The sequence below is a fragment of the Callorhinus ursinus genome, unplaced genomic scaffold, assembly GCF_003265705.2.
Source record: "Callorhinus ursinus isolate GAN/ISIS: 27379988/994484 unplaced genomic scaffold, GSC_fseal_2.0 scaffold7, whole genome shotgun sequence".
NCBI lineage: Eukaryota > Metazoa > Chordata > Mammalia > Carnivora > Otariidae > Callorhinus > Callorhinus ursinus.
In genome coordinates this window covers 61,680,636-61,695,142 of record NW_027397069.1, presented here as the reverse complement: position 1 = coordinate 61,695,142, position 14,507 = coordinate 61,680,636, and the positions used below count along the sequence as shown (strand labels likewise).

The following is a 14,507-nucleotide window of genomic DNA, read 5'->3' as shown; positions in this document are numbered from 1 at the left end:
TCAACAACAACAACAAAACCAAAACTCACTCTAGCCAGAGGCATTCTAAGCTTCTACACTGAATTTCCTCTTTCCCACCAGTTTAGGACCCTTAATGTTACTGGATGGATGATTGCATATTTGAGATGATTGAAAAATAAAAGACTGGCTTAAAAGCACCTCCTCCTCAAGTATGTAATTACACACAAATTAAAAATTCCTTCCGACAGTCCTAGGAACCCCATTTGTTACTGTTTATGTATAAGCACCATTGAGCCAATTTTAAAGCACATTTGCAGTAATCAAATGTTTAGTGTCTTCAAGTTTTGTTGATTTATTTGCCTTTAAATAACAACAAAAAAAGTGTAAAGTGTGTTCATTTATGCTCTTTTCACATCTGAATTGACAAAATGTTAGTTTTGGAAGTGCTTTTAATCACTATTTTTTCCCAACAGACAAGAATGGCTTCCTGAAACCTGATGATTTAATAAAGAAATCCGTATCTCCAAAAGAAGCGTTTGTCTGACCCTCTATCACTACATGCAAAGTAAGGGTCGGTCTGAAAGGATTTTCCCCAAACTCCTAATGGAAATGGTAGAAAACACGCAGGAAAGGCTAACCTTTGAACTGACCAACTTCAAGTTTCTTGAAGATCTTTGGACCAAAAAAAAAAATCATGTAGCAGTTTAAAAAAATTAACGATTTACAAATTGCAGAAAAGATATGTTATCTACAGTATATGCCAGGTGACTCATTCGTGTTTTTTTTAAACCCACATCCAAATGAATCATTACATTGAAACTACCATCTTGGATCTTGGCACTTTCCACAATTCCGCAATTACGTGAAGAAGGGGACATACCAAATTTGTTGTAGTTGCTGCCCTTTTCTAGGGAGAATTGGGCAGAAAAGAGAAGGAAGTGAACCTTCACACTCTTTGATACAGGCCCTATATAGCAAACTTCAGCCCGGGGCACCTTTTTATGGTCAAATTAAAAACCTTTGAAAACAGAAGTTTATCATGGAAATGCTGACAGATCCTTACCCTGAGAAGGGCTAGCAGGCAACACAATAATATTAGGGAAGCTGTCCCTCAAGCACAATTGCACTTCAGCGCGGGGTACAGAGTTGTCTAATGGGCACCGTTGGCCGGCAAACAACTGTGATTTAATGTGCTCGAGCTTTGGTTATACGGTAGCTCCGTGACCCTCTAAGCTAAACCAATTTTTCTTTTCTTTTCTTTTCTTTTCTTTTTTTTCCAACTGAAATATGCCTCAAAGGGTAAAGGATTGCAATTTTAGCCTTCATTCATGGATATATTGCTTTCTTTCAACAATATCTGACGGGCCTGTTAACCACCACCCAAGGGGGTGCTGAGCATTGCAGGAAGGGCTCACTGAATACAAAACACCGAGTGTTTTCAGCAGTTTATTTGTATTTTGTTTTCTCTGCTTATGTTAATATGCACCACGTGTAAGTTAGATGAGGGCTACGGTAAAAACATTTTCAGCGACTGCAATCTTACTTTTCCTTCTAAGGATGTGGAGCAAATCACATATTCATTGATTATGACAAAGAAAATGATTTCTGCTACAATGTCGAGAAAAAAAAGTGTTCATCAATAAGAACAGTTCTCATCTACAGAGATGATTTACACGATGCAAGTCATGAAGGAGTTCTTCTTTAGTTAGTCTACTACCCAACTGAAAGGATGAATCTAAAAATTCCCTTGAAAATACCATCTGGTTGGTCATGTATCAATAAAGGAAAGACAGTCCCCATCACCAGGCCACCACCATAAGAGCTATATTAAATACTTAGAAAAAAAAATATGGCAACACTGTGGCAATGATGAGATCGATAATTACAGAGATACACTGCCATAATGGTACATATTTATTCTATGATAAAGTGAAATAAAAAATAAGATCGATTTGGTTATAGAAATTCCTTAAAGAACACCACCACTTAATTATTTCAAACTTGAACTATCCCAAGAATGTTGTGAAAAAAATTGGAAAGCACTGGCTAAAAGCAAAGCAGTCCGGATACATCAATGTAATCACATGCCTTGTGCTTGTCTGTTAACCCTCTGAGTACATCTCTGACATTCAGAATCTCAACAGCTTAATGCTGAAGATTGCATTCCATCTGATTACTCAATACTTCTACTTGACAGGTCACATTCCACTGTTTATTCAGCATAGATCACTCAAACTCTACAGCGATGCGCTGGGATCCCCATGCTAAATGCCCCTCTGCAGTGTGCTGGGAAACACTCCCCAGCTTTACAGGGTCCACGGTCCCCCTAGACTTGGATGGAAAAAGGCCTGAGCCATGCACTGGAAGTTCGGGACATAGATGCTGTAGCAATATATGTAATGCCCACAGGAAAGAGTAATTCGGAGAAAAGAAACGAAAGTGACATTCTACTGCAGGTAGGTCTCTGCCCATAGGATTCTTCATATTCACACATTTAAAGTTGAGGCCAAGCTATAGAGCTACTTCTTAGTCTTAGAATAGTGCTTTGCTTTATAGTTCTAGAGAAAGCAGTAATTTCTGACCGGTTCAAGGTATTTCACTAATATGGAATCTACCTACACACCAACACCCTTCCTGGTGTTCTGCCCTCCCCCACCCCCCCAAAAAACCAACTGATTTGTGCCACTTTGTGATGTTGTGTGCTATCATTTCAGAACTCTCTAAAAGGGTGGGGGGAGCTCTCAATAAATGATCTACTGTTTACATGTCAGGACAACGCAGACCAAAGAGATAAACCAAAATGCAGAAGGGGAAAAAAACTGGGGAAACTCTGCTGCAAAAGCCACGAGATGTTGGGATTTTTAAAATGCATATTAATAGAGACCATAGTTGATGAGTTGAAGAGTGAAAAGCAGCGACTGAAGACCAACCTGTATCTGAAAATAAAGAACTGACTATACAAATTTCAAGACTTTCAGATACTGAAGTATATTCAAAACAGAGACAGCAAGTGCTGTTTGGCCGTCCGGTTGCAAATTTCACGAGACGTCACTCACTGGTTGTTTCCTGGATCAGAGAGCTGAGCAAACCTTAGCAGGACATTTGAGTCGGACCCCAGCCTCCAAGATGCCATGACCAGCCTCTTCTCTAAGCACTGCGGTGACAGGGCCACAGCCCGTGCCCCGCCCCCCGTTCTGAAATGGGACATATTCTAGAAGAAACTCACAGGGGATACAGGGCTAGGCAGAAAGGTTTGGTTACAGGAGTGAAAACACAGGTCTCAGACAGGACTTGGCCCAAAGGGAGAAAAACAACATGTCTCTCTGGACAGCTTAAGACAGTGGTATCAAAAGGTCATCTTAGGGAACGGAAGTTTTATTCTCAGGGATATCTTCTAGGTCTTCCATCCTGTTCTTCCTGGGAGACTGTACAGAGGTAACCTAAAGGTGCACATGGAATTCTCTTACCAATGGTTTATTTTCTCAAAACCCATCTTTAGAACATTCTGGAGTGTGCCTTCCCTTGCGCTTTCTCCTCAGCCACCTTGCAAAGCACTTGCCTCTAGGCCCCTAGGCCCCAGCACTCCTTGGTACGGGTTTCGTACTCTATATGGATTTCACACTGAAGACTGCAGCGCATGAAAAGCGGGTGAGAAAAAGAACAGGATCTTGTTTCCTCTTTCTGTTTGAAATCCCAGCCCTATAGAGCACCTGGCAATTTATTGCTCTTTTCCACCAGTTGTGTCTTGTTTTGTTTTTTTTTTTTCCCTATAGATGTCTCGTACTGAGCAGGCAGACCCTCACTCACCACGCACAAGACAAGGTATGGTGACTTCTGAGGGCCTGCGCTGTCACTAGCAGCAGCTGAAGTGGAAGCAGCATTTCTGGGGCGTCATCAGCCCATCTTCATGGGGAGGCGATGTGGGAGAGGGGGCGCCAGGTCTTTCCTGGGTCAGGCTGTTTGCCACAGACCCAATCGCCTCCACTTGGGATGCAGGACTCGAGGCCGCAGACAGTCATACCTCTAGTGAAAAAAGTCCCTTTCAAAATGGGATTGTGAAGAAGAAAGAGAGGTCTTATGTCTAAGTTATAAGCCTGCTATTTTCTAAACCCACAAAAAAGTGACAAGCAAGATATCGTTCTAGATGTCCTTCTTGTCTGGACATCTCAGCATCTAATAACATCCCTTGATCTGCAGCAAAATCAAGAAACGTGTGTGTATACATCCAAAGGCCTGAAAAATTCCCCAGGGGTTCTCCATAAAATCCTATGCACTCAGAGGGTTAACGTGCTATCTTACAATACTGCAGATCCTAGTTTGACTGATGAACACATTCATTGCTTCTATGTTTAAAAAAGTTGCAAATTAGCCTTAACCCTTTGAGGACCCTATTAGCAGCAAGTTGCCATCTTCGCAAACAACATGTGGTCATCTCATTCAGCAAAGAGAAATCGCTACCAAGATACCAGAAAACACACTTTGTGTTCCGCCATTCAAGCATTGAGTGCTAGATAGATCAGATGAAACTGTTTTACATAAATTTGGGAAAAAAAATCTCAGAGTCTCAAAGGGTTAAGCTAGGACTTCGAGTAAAAGGGTCTTATTAAAAGGGCGAGTTTGGGGAGCGAACAGTCTCGGATGAGCTTGGGGAGTAGTCTTCCGATTCCGAGTTGAGTTCAGGTGGCGCTGGCTGGGCCTTGTACCGGCTCCTCACATCCTGGTTGCGTCTTCGTCGGAAAACCTGCCTCTCCTTATCAAGAGCGGTGGTCTAGCAGGGGCATAAAATGAGAAAGAGGACAATTAGGCTGAAGGAAATGGTGAAAGACTCACTCTCGGGAACCTTCTGAGGTCCGAAAAATAGGCTGGCCAACTTAACTGTCCATGATGGCTCACTTGTGTTGACACCACAGTTGGGGGAGCTCTCTGCTCCCTTCCAGAGCAGCTCTTAAGAGCACCTGGTCATGACCTCAGGAGGCACAGGCAGGATGGATGATGTTGTGGGTCCAACCTCTCCCCAGCCCTCCCCGGCCTTCCCCAAGCTCCACATCTATTCCCCTTGGTCGCTCCCAGGCGAGTTAGAGAGCCCCTGGGGAATGGGAGCCCCGGGCCCGTGTGTGTGACACGTGAGGACGCCAGGCGTGCCTCATTCATCAACATTCAGCTCCAGGCGGCTGTATAATAAAGATGAAAGGTGATGAAGTTGTCAGGCATGGAAACAGAGCCACAAGCTCATCCCGTTATGTTAGCACCTCCTCATCTGAAATTATCCTATTATCTGTTGATGAGGAAGTGTGGCTGAATCTCTGGGAAGGACTGGTTTAACTTTAATGAAACCAATGCCCTGAAATTGGAAACTGCTTTGAATGCAATTAAACCAAATGGAAACCCTCCCCTGGATTTAACTTTACAAAGTTCATTTTCATTGTCGTATGTGGTAATTTATGAAACAGAGATTCAATTTTGTAGGTATTCCAACTCCGGGATCTCTCTGCCTCATTTTCCTGATGAAACCTCAGATGATCTCCAGGATGTGCTACCCAGCCATGGCTCTGGAAGTTATTATGACATCAGATTTGGGAATGGCATGACTTCATTACAGATTTAATGGGTGTGGGGAGGAACGGGGTCATTACGGAGAAACCTTACACAGAGAGAAGAGTAGGTACAAAGCGTAAAGAAAAATATAGAACACATATAAAAGTTGAAGGCGTCCTTGTTTGAAAGTCTCTCTTTAAAAGGATGTAGCCTGGAGGTTATTCTGCTTTTAAGAGATTACTTTTCCTCTGTAGGGATATATACCACCATTTTTCCTCTTGAAAATTTACTGTTAGCTTCTTCAAAGAACAGAGATAAATTTATAGCCAGCCTGGTTCTGAGAACAAAGTGAAAACTAAGCCCCTCATACAATTGCAGTATAGCATTAGAGCAATCTTAGATCTAAAATAGGGCAATCAAAGTTCCAAAATGAAGTAATAAAGAGAAAAAGAGTGCCAGTGTGTAGAACCAGTACAGTAAATGGCTTTGTTAGGGTGAACTGCTCTGCTTTAAAAACTATCCCCATACTGAAGAACAGCGTTACAAATCAATGAGGAAGATAAACTTTAATAATTCACTTCTCGTTTCACTAGATTGTTAATACAATGATTCAATAACTGGTTTGTTGAAATGTCTACGTTTGATTCTTCTACTTGCAGAATTTTTTAAGGACACACACACACACACATATATATATGTAGTTCTTGGTCTTCTACCCTCCGATTTTATGATATTTTCAGCATCATAAACCCAAATTCCTAACTTTATTTAAAACATCGTAAAGTTACGACACATGGTATTTTGCTTTCAAAGCAAACTGAAAATGTTCTGTTTGTGGAGTTGAATGTTTGTAAAAAAACAGACGTCTATTTAGTCTGACTTACATAAAAACCATTCTGTAGTTAATCCAAGAGTAATATAAACTCTCCTCTTGGTCATAAAAAATACTTCTATTTCTACCTTCTTGAGAAAGAAAAAGTCATTGGCATAGGATGAAATACTGAGTAGTGGACTGAGGCTTTCTGGTGTGGGGAAGAAAAGCACACCAGGATTGTAATCAGGAATTGTGACCCTGCTCTGTCCATTGCTGGCTGTGGGAACTATTTACTCAGTTCTCAGTTAAATAAGGAACAGGAATAATCCCTTCTCGCTGTCCTAGAGTTGCTGTAGGTAAAAATGGATGTGTAAATGCTTTTTAAATAGCTGAGATGCTCAGAAATGGAAGGTGTTCATTGTTGTTGTTGTTGTTTTTCCCCCTTCACAACTGGATGTAAGAGACAGTTTTAAAGTTAAGTAACTGCAGGTCAGAGGAAAACATGCAAAACAAAGCTCACAGCAGAACTTAGAGCACCCTCCCTCCCTCCTTCCTCTTGTTGGCACCTTCTCCATATTTACTGTGTCTCCCCATAACCTACTCAATTCCTGCAAGCGCTGCTCTTGGCTGCAGCCCCTGAAACAGGCCATTTCTCCATAAAGACTGCAAGACACTTTATGCAGGGGCTGGTGGCACTCAATGCTGAGCCCATGCTTGGATGGTTCCAGTCCCCTGATTTTCACTTTCATTTCTCCAGGTCCTTATAAGGGCAACCACATTCTCTCCCTTACTTGTCTCTCTGCCTGGACAACACTTGCCCTGACCCCTTTGACCGATCAGTTCTCACCACCCCTGCCCCTTTCTCTAGTTAGCAGCTTTCTAAATGTTCGCCGCCTCAGTGGATGAACCTTCGGGCTCCAATACTCCCCTGCTTTCAGTTGCGCTACTAACCAGTAACTTCAGAGCAGTTATCTTTGGAAATAGATCATGTCATGATCACATGTCACAGAATGAGGGTGTGAAGCTTGCTTCTGTTGGATTTATAGGCTCTTAGAATTGAAAGAGAATTTATAAAGCATTCTTTGTCCAATGCTCTGCCTTTGCAAGCAGGGAAACTGAGGCCCAGACACGTGGAGAGACTTGCCTGAATTGCATTGCTAAAGTAGGAAGAGAATTTAGTTCTCCTCCTGCAGAAGGCCTGAGAGATTTTTTCCCATTTACTCTGAAGTCTATTGAAACAGAATAAAATAGAGTCACCATATGCCAGTAGCTCACTCCTTTGTTCCCAACCAGAGTGAGCTGGGGAGAAGACACTGACCATCAAACGCCCAAAGACCAGGGCTTTCCTGTGCTGATGACCCGAGAACCCCTCTCCTTCAGGGACAGCAAGCCAGGGTCCACTGGGTGTACAACCCCATTCTGGGTCTGTTAACTCCAAGGGAGCCCTGGGTCTGATGACAGAGAGGCAGTTTCCTACACACCCATGTCCTCCTAATATTCGCAAAGGCTACACAACTAATGACTGGGGCTCCCAACCAACTTGCTTGCAAAGATGCTCCAGAGGGGGTCCCTGTCTATAGGCCTCTCTTCCCTTGGTTCCTGCTCACTCCGCTTCCAGCTCCATGACTGTGGTTCATTTTAAGAATGTCTTCCTTCTCTTGTTCCATGAAACCTAGTATTGCTGTCCCTGTGCACCCTGCCTACACCACAACTGCCCCCAATTCACTGTCTTCTCTGCCACGCTGTAGACTCTTTGAAGGGCAAGATCAAGTCTTGGGCACCCTCTCGGTGTTATCCATAGTTTACAGCACACAATAGATACTCTGCAAACACGGCAGCTTTTGAAATATGGGGAAATACCACAGAGGTCACATTATTTCCCTCTTGGGCACCCATCCCCCAGTCCATCCTGCACACAGCTGACAGGTCAATTATCCCCAGGTCCAATTTATTTACAATTCCTCATAAAGCCCAATTCCTTGTCCTAACATTCACAATGTGCTTACAGGAAAAACTCCCAGTGTCTTGATCCTGTAATTACTCAAAATGACCTGCAGACTTATTCTCCATTAGCGGACACTTGATTTTCTTACACAGCATCCATTTACTCTGTTTACAGTTAACCATACCTCAGTTTCCTTTTGGACATGCCCCATTCCTATACTGTGTGGTTCCAGTGAAGATGACCATAGTCTCATCTTTGAGAGTGGGACAAAGATGGGATGGGTTTGTGACCCAGGAGCAAGCATGAGCTTACTGCATTCCCCAGTACCCACAACTGGTTCAGGATGGGCATCCAACCCAGTTAATAGGACACAAGGAGATTTTCACTGGGACTTCACTTTTATAATGAATCCCCATTTTGGAAGGATGGTAGGCTTGGCTTTGCTTCCCACATCCGGGTACCATGTGAAGCTCCAGACTAAAACCAATATAGGGAGGCAGAGTGGAGAGATGGAAAGAAACCAGGCCATGACTGAGTGCTGAATCCATCCATCACTGAAGCCAGACCGAACCTTGGAACCTTCCAGATTAGATGAAATTATAAATTTCCTAACTGCCTAAGCCAGTTTGGTTTGGGTGTCCGTCGCCTGCAATCAAAAAAGTCCTAACTGATGTGTCTCTGAGTACACTTCAATCCTTCTCACCCTACATCTTGGTTCAAGGTGCTCACCTATCTGAAATTACTTCTCCTCCTTCCCATCCATTCAAATTTATCTATGTTCCAAGATTTGATCAAATTTCACCTCCCGCATCACATTTTCTCTTTCTAAATTTCTCAGGCAAATATTGTCTTGACCAAACTTTCGGCACTTTTTGCACATTGCCTCCTAATTATCTTTCTGTGCATATGTCCCAAATACCATGCAAGCTCCTCGATGGTAGAATCTGAAACTTCTTTGCATTTTCCAGAGAATGCCTAGCAGACTGTGGCACACATACTAGAGACATATTAAATATTTCTTTTTTTAAAATATTTCTTAATTAATACAGGATTAAACTTTTTCAGATGTACTTTCTGAATAACAAAAACACAGAAGCCAAAGCAACTGTATAGTACAAAAAAAAGTAAGAACTTAAAGAGATCACAAGCCAATATTTAAGGATATGATGTATGTGACCAAATGGTTACATCACATAAAGTTAATATTCTCTTATATATTTATCTATTCAACAACCATTTATTGTGAAATTCTCAGCACGGTAAGCTGTCATATATCATACTTTTAGAATTTTAATTGTGGCTATAAAATGAACTTGCCTCTAAAGTATGTACAGTTCCAATTTTACACTTGAATTCTGTAGTCTGCATTTGTAGTTCAGGATAGATGAATTCAGCAAGGAAATAGAACAGTGTGCTATTCCATAACTTTAAAAAGGTATTGCTATAAAAATATATATAATCCCACTGATAATTTACCTCCCTCCCCCGCACACACACACAAAAAAAGGCATTCCAAACACCATTTTTCCTCTGAAGTGCTGCATTACAAATTTAAATTCTGGGCCCTTTCAACCATTTCTGAAAGTCTGCTCTCCTCTTATTCAATTACCAAAATTCCCAGTATCAAGAAAATAGGGTCTCTTCTTCCTACTGCCTATCTCTGTAAGGGAAGGTCGTCCTCAGGTACAGCCTCGATGTTCCATTAAAACTTAAGACTTCCTAACAGATTTATTATTCTATTAGTTATTTTGCTCACGGTGAGTAGGTTTGTTAGAAATGACATGAATGGACTTGCAATAGAATCCCCAAGTGTTTTCCTCAGTAAGTTATCACTTTGTTAAGAATTCACAAGAGAATCTGAAGCCTGCATTATCACATTTTGGTGCTAATTACCACAGGTTAGAGGTGAGCAAGAAATCTCTTGAGATTCTGGAGTTGACCAGTAGTAACTGAATATGAAGCTCTAATTTAGTCACTTAAAATATGTACCCAATAACGACGGCTATCCTGTGTACTGAGTTACAGCTAAACAATAGTGCACTGGGGGATCCTGGTAAACAGTACAAATAGTTGACCAAATAAAATGATAAGGAGAAACTAATATAAACCTGTCCTACACAGAAGAAACTGTATATCCCTGCCTCAGACTGTAAGTCCTCGGGTCTCACAGTGTCCTGAGGAGCTTGCTAGATCCAGTGTGAAAACTGAGGAATGGGAAAATAATGCTGGTGACTTTGGCAACTCAGGTGGCTGCACACACAGTAGTTAGAAATCTTAGAGAAATTACTATCCATCAGGTTTTGGTGCCTGCCATGATAGCAGGAACGCATGAATGAAAGACAGCGCTTGCCTAATACTGAGGAAATACATTCCAACAATAAAGACATCTAATGAATTTGGTCAGTGGCCTCTTGTATTACAATGGAACGATACCATCCTCCACAGAGCGCTCAGATATTTTAAATCTTCATCTCTGACATTACATTCGGAAATCAGCATAAATATGGAGGACATAGCCATCTAGCATATCTATGCGATGCTGAAGGCAAAACAGAGCATGCGGGAGGAAAGTCAGGAATGAATCAAGAATATGAACCAGAACATTAGCTTTGTTTCTGCCAGTCTGCATCACCCACATGTCTGCAATGTTTGTCTTGTCTGGTTGGCTTTAGCTTAATCCCCTTGGAAGCAGCAGTGGGGGTAAGTCAGGAGAATTAGCTTTTTGTCCTAGCTCAGCTGATTATGTGTCCTCGGACATGTTTCTTAAGCACAGTGAGCCCCAGTTCCCCAGTCCATAGACCAAAGGGGAGGTACAGTGCATGATCCCTAGGGACACTTTCACCTACGAAATACTATGAATATGCTTAATATCACCATCAATCTACACTAATGGGTTACGTTTTTCTCTTAGCAAAAAATAGGCCTTGCGGTCTATGGATCAAAACTAATTCTGTTCTGCAATATACGTGCAGGACTTGCAAGGGATGCACCTCATTTAAGTTGTGAGGCAATGTTTTCTGTCGTGGCAGTAATTATTGCATTTAAGTAACTGCATTTTTCAGAGGCAAACGTTGCCTGATTTTCCGTTTTTGCTGTTCTTAATTTATTGCTAGCCATCACAAGTCGTCTTCATTTCATTAATAAAAGAACATTATTGTGCATTTTGCCTTTTAGTCCATCCATTATTCATACCACCAAGGAGACTGAACTGAGGATGCAGCTGTTGGGGCATTAATCTCAGGAACCCTTCCCCTTGCTCACCCTCACTCTGTAGGGACTGAGTTATGATTTGCTTGCCACTCTGGAAATGTTTTGCCTGCTAGTAAAATTAAACTGGCAAATCGATTGAGATATCCACCTTCCTCATTTTATTTGGCTTACTGTCATGCTTGTTACCATTCTGTTTTGTTTCACTTTAATACCCTTTTGGGGTCGCGCCAGGAACTGCACCGTGTCTGGATATATGACATGGTATTTCCCTGAAGTGAAGACTGTTAAAATGGCAAAAGGATGTCTTGTGGAATGAAACCTAGTAGCCTTCTAAGCTACTTTCTAGGTGTGACTCTCTTAAATGTTATTCCTTACTTCCCGGGGGCAGAGCGGCCCCCATGCTTCTCCACCATCTTAAACACAGGCTCCTCCTGGTGCTCTGTTCTTAATGAAATTCCAAATTGTCCTTATTCTCTACAATGGGTTTCCCATGGCCTCCCACCAGAGGGTCAAAATTATAGCCACTTGCTGATCTCAGGCTTCTAGAGGACAAAATTCATGTGTTTCCTCTGCCCTACAGACCCTGATTTTCTCATAATAGATGCTAAACTGAGCTGCCATCTTGGTTTTCCTTCATCATTCTAGTAAACTAAAGCATATAGTTAATCTGATGAAAATCGATAAAAATTCAGAATTTACTAAGCAGATAAGTCATGGGTAGTTCCTTTTTTACAAAGACAACTTTTTAGCTTTACTGAAAGACTTACTCTCAGGTTGCTATAAATGGAATGCTATCCTAGAGCATCTCATATGTAATTTGATTGTCCAAACTTGAATTTACTCCAAATCCTTCAAAAACATGTTTATCCTCAAAATTAAGGTTTCTCTATATTAATGGTCCCTTGATTATACAGTTCAATCATTTATTCGTTAATTTAACAAATATTTATTGAGGGCCTCCTATGTGCCAGGCATTCCAGTAAATGGTAGAGATACCGATTTTAACAAGCCCACCAGAGGGTGCGTTTAATTTAGAAACATTTTCCCCCTAGCACAGGAGTCAAAAAACTTTTCCTGGGAAGGCCAAATAGTTAATATTCTAGCCTTTGCAGGCCATACAATTCTTTGACCCAACTGCTCAATTCTCTGACAAAAACAGCCATAGGCAATTTATAAATGAATGAGTGTGGCTGCGTCCCAATAAAACTTTCTTCACGGAAACAGGCAGTGGGCGCGACTTGGCCCATTGACTGTAGTTTGCCAATCTCTGCCCTAGAGGGTAACATTTAAAACTTACACTTCGCTAGGATTTTTGGCAATAGACTACCTTAAGTAAAATTTAAGGCCACAAATGCTCATGAATCCTGTAAGTTACTTAGCAGTTTCTCCCAATCAGAGCATCAAAAAAGTTCATATTCAAGTTTAATCACAAATGCTTCGATCTGCAGCGAGGAGACCCGTTTTCTCAGAAAAATCTGTCTGCTGTGTGGAGTGGATGGTTTTCTCGTGGAAGTGAGGGAGACCCTGTGAGGGAAGCCGTCTTTTCTGAGCTCCTCCTTTGGGCTGTGGGGTCGGTGAAGGCACTTTGTCATAGACAGCTCTAATCCTCACCACAGATTTGGGAGGTCGGTAATACTCTTCTCATGCGTATAGATGGGGAAATGGAGAATCAGAGAAAACCATGTAACTTGCCTAAGGTCACACGGCAGGAAGCACCACGGGCTAGATCCCCAACCCGGGCTTCCTGACAGCAAAGTGGCCAACTCTCCTCGCGCCGTGCTGCCAGTCTTGGCCCAAGTTCATTTTCATCTCACTTTTCAAGACTTTTTGGTTTCTGAAAGTGTCATGTGGCTGACATGAATTTGAGAATCATCTGACTTCAGCAGATGGACATTTGTACTCTTTCTGAATAAATAACAGTGTGTCCATACTTATGATTAAGTTCTTCATGACTCTCCTTTCCTACATGTTTACACCTAATAAAACCTATAGCATATCAGTGACCATCACTGGGGAACATTTGGAGTCAAAGTATGGCAGGAGTAAATATGTAGATGAGTGGAGATTTTTTTTTTTGAATCAAAAAGAAAAGAAGAGAATCCTAAGCAAGGTCAAAAATAAATAGGAGAGGATACCACCAAACTTTCGATCGATACCGAATCATTGAGGATGTCAGGAGAAGTATAAAATCTCGCTTCAATTTACAGCCAATTAGTAAGCCTTGGAATGCCATGGCCACTTCTCATTTCAGTAACGAGAAAGTTATATTTTTAAAAAGACAGAGAGATATGGTTGGCATCCTCTCTTAAGAGGCCTCTGAAAAGAAAAAGAAAATCTCCAACAGTGAGCAACCTGTCTGACTTGGGGAAAACAGAGACGTCTCGCTCTTTCCGTGCTCCTCTCAACACCATTTGTGGAAGGACAGTGCGAGGCGTCGCCCATCTTTTGAGCCTCTTGGCGGCTTCACTTTTTAACATCAAGGCTGCAAGCGCAAACCTCCTACTTGCCTGATCCTTTTCTCCGTAACCACAGTTTGGGTGGGTTTTGAAGTTTAAGTCTCTGTCTCCTCTATGTGTTAAACTCTCTGTTACAGAGGGAGTCTCGGGGCTAGCGTGGAGTAGGGGGTGGTTAATCCTCGCTGGAACAGAGGCATCTGCTCGTCCTTCTGGCAGTGCTCTGACACTCATCGGGGAGCGCTTTCTCAAGGGCCGAGCAAGGCCAAGGCGACGTGCAGTGAAACAGCCCGCAACGCATGCAACTTGCCGTGGGCGTTTGGCTGCTGGCTGAGGCTGGCCTAGGAGCCCTCCTGACACCACGCTGGGGTTCCCCCCTGGCTTTCGTGGGAACTCGTCTTTCAGACCCGCACGAAGCAAGATGCATTTAACTGACCCCATTCCTTCTAACAGCCGAGCATGACAGCATTTAATAGCCTTGCAAAGACTGCGTGGGGCTGCCACCGCTCTGCCTCATTACTCACTGTTTCGGGACGGTGCTTGAATCCAATATGCACATTTGAGTCACGTCATGCCTGGGAACTCAACC

At 42.3% G+C, this 14,507-nt stretch overlaps 1 protein-coding gene across 6 annotated transcripts in view; it reads right to left on the bottom strand.

Annotated features, from left to right (window-relative positions):
- Window positions 1-3,706: 3,706 nt before the first annotated feature.
- Window positions 3,707-14,507, bottom strand: part of DCLK1 (doublecortin like kinase 1) — a 335,073-nt gene continuing 324,272 nt past the window's right edge. For all 6 annotated transcript variants that reach the window (XM_073894691.1, XM_073894690.1, XM_073894689.1 and 3 more), the window contains one exon: window positions 3,707-4,729. In XM_073894691.1, coding sequence (XP_073750792.1) covers window positions 4,672-4,729 — 58 coding nt within the window. In that variant the 3' untranslated portion in view covers window positions 3,707-4,671. The remainder of the gene's footprint in view (window positions 4,730-14,507) is intronic.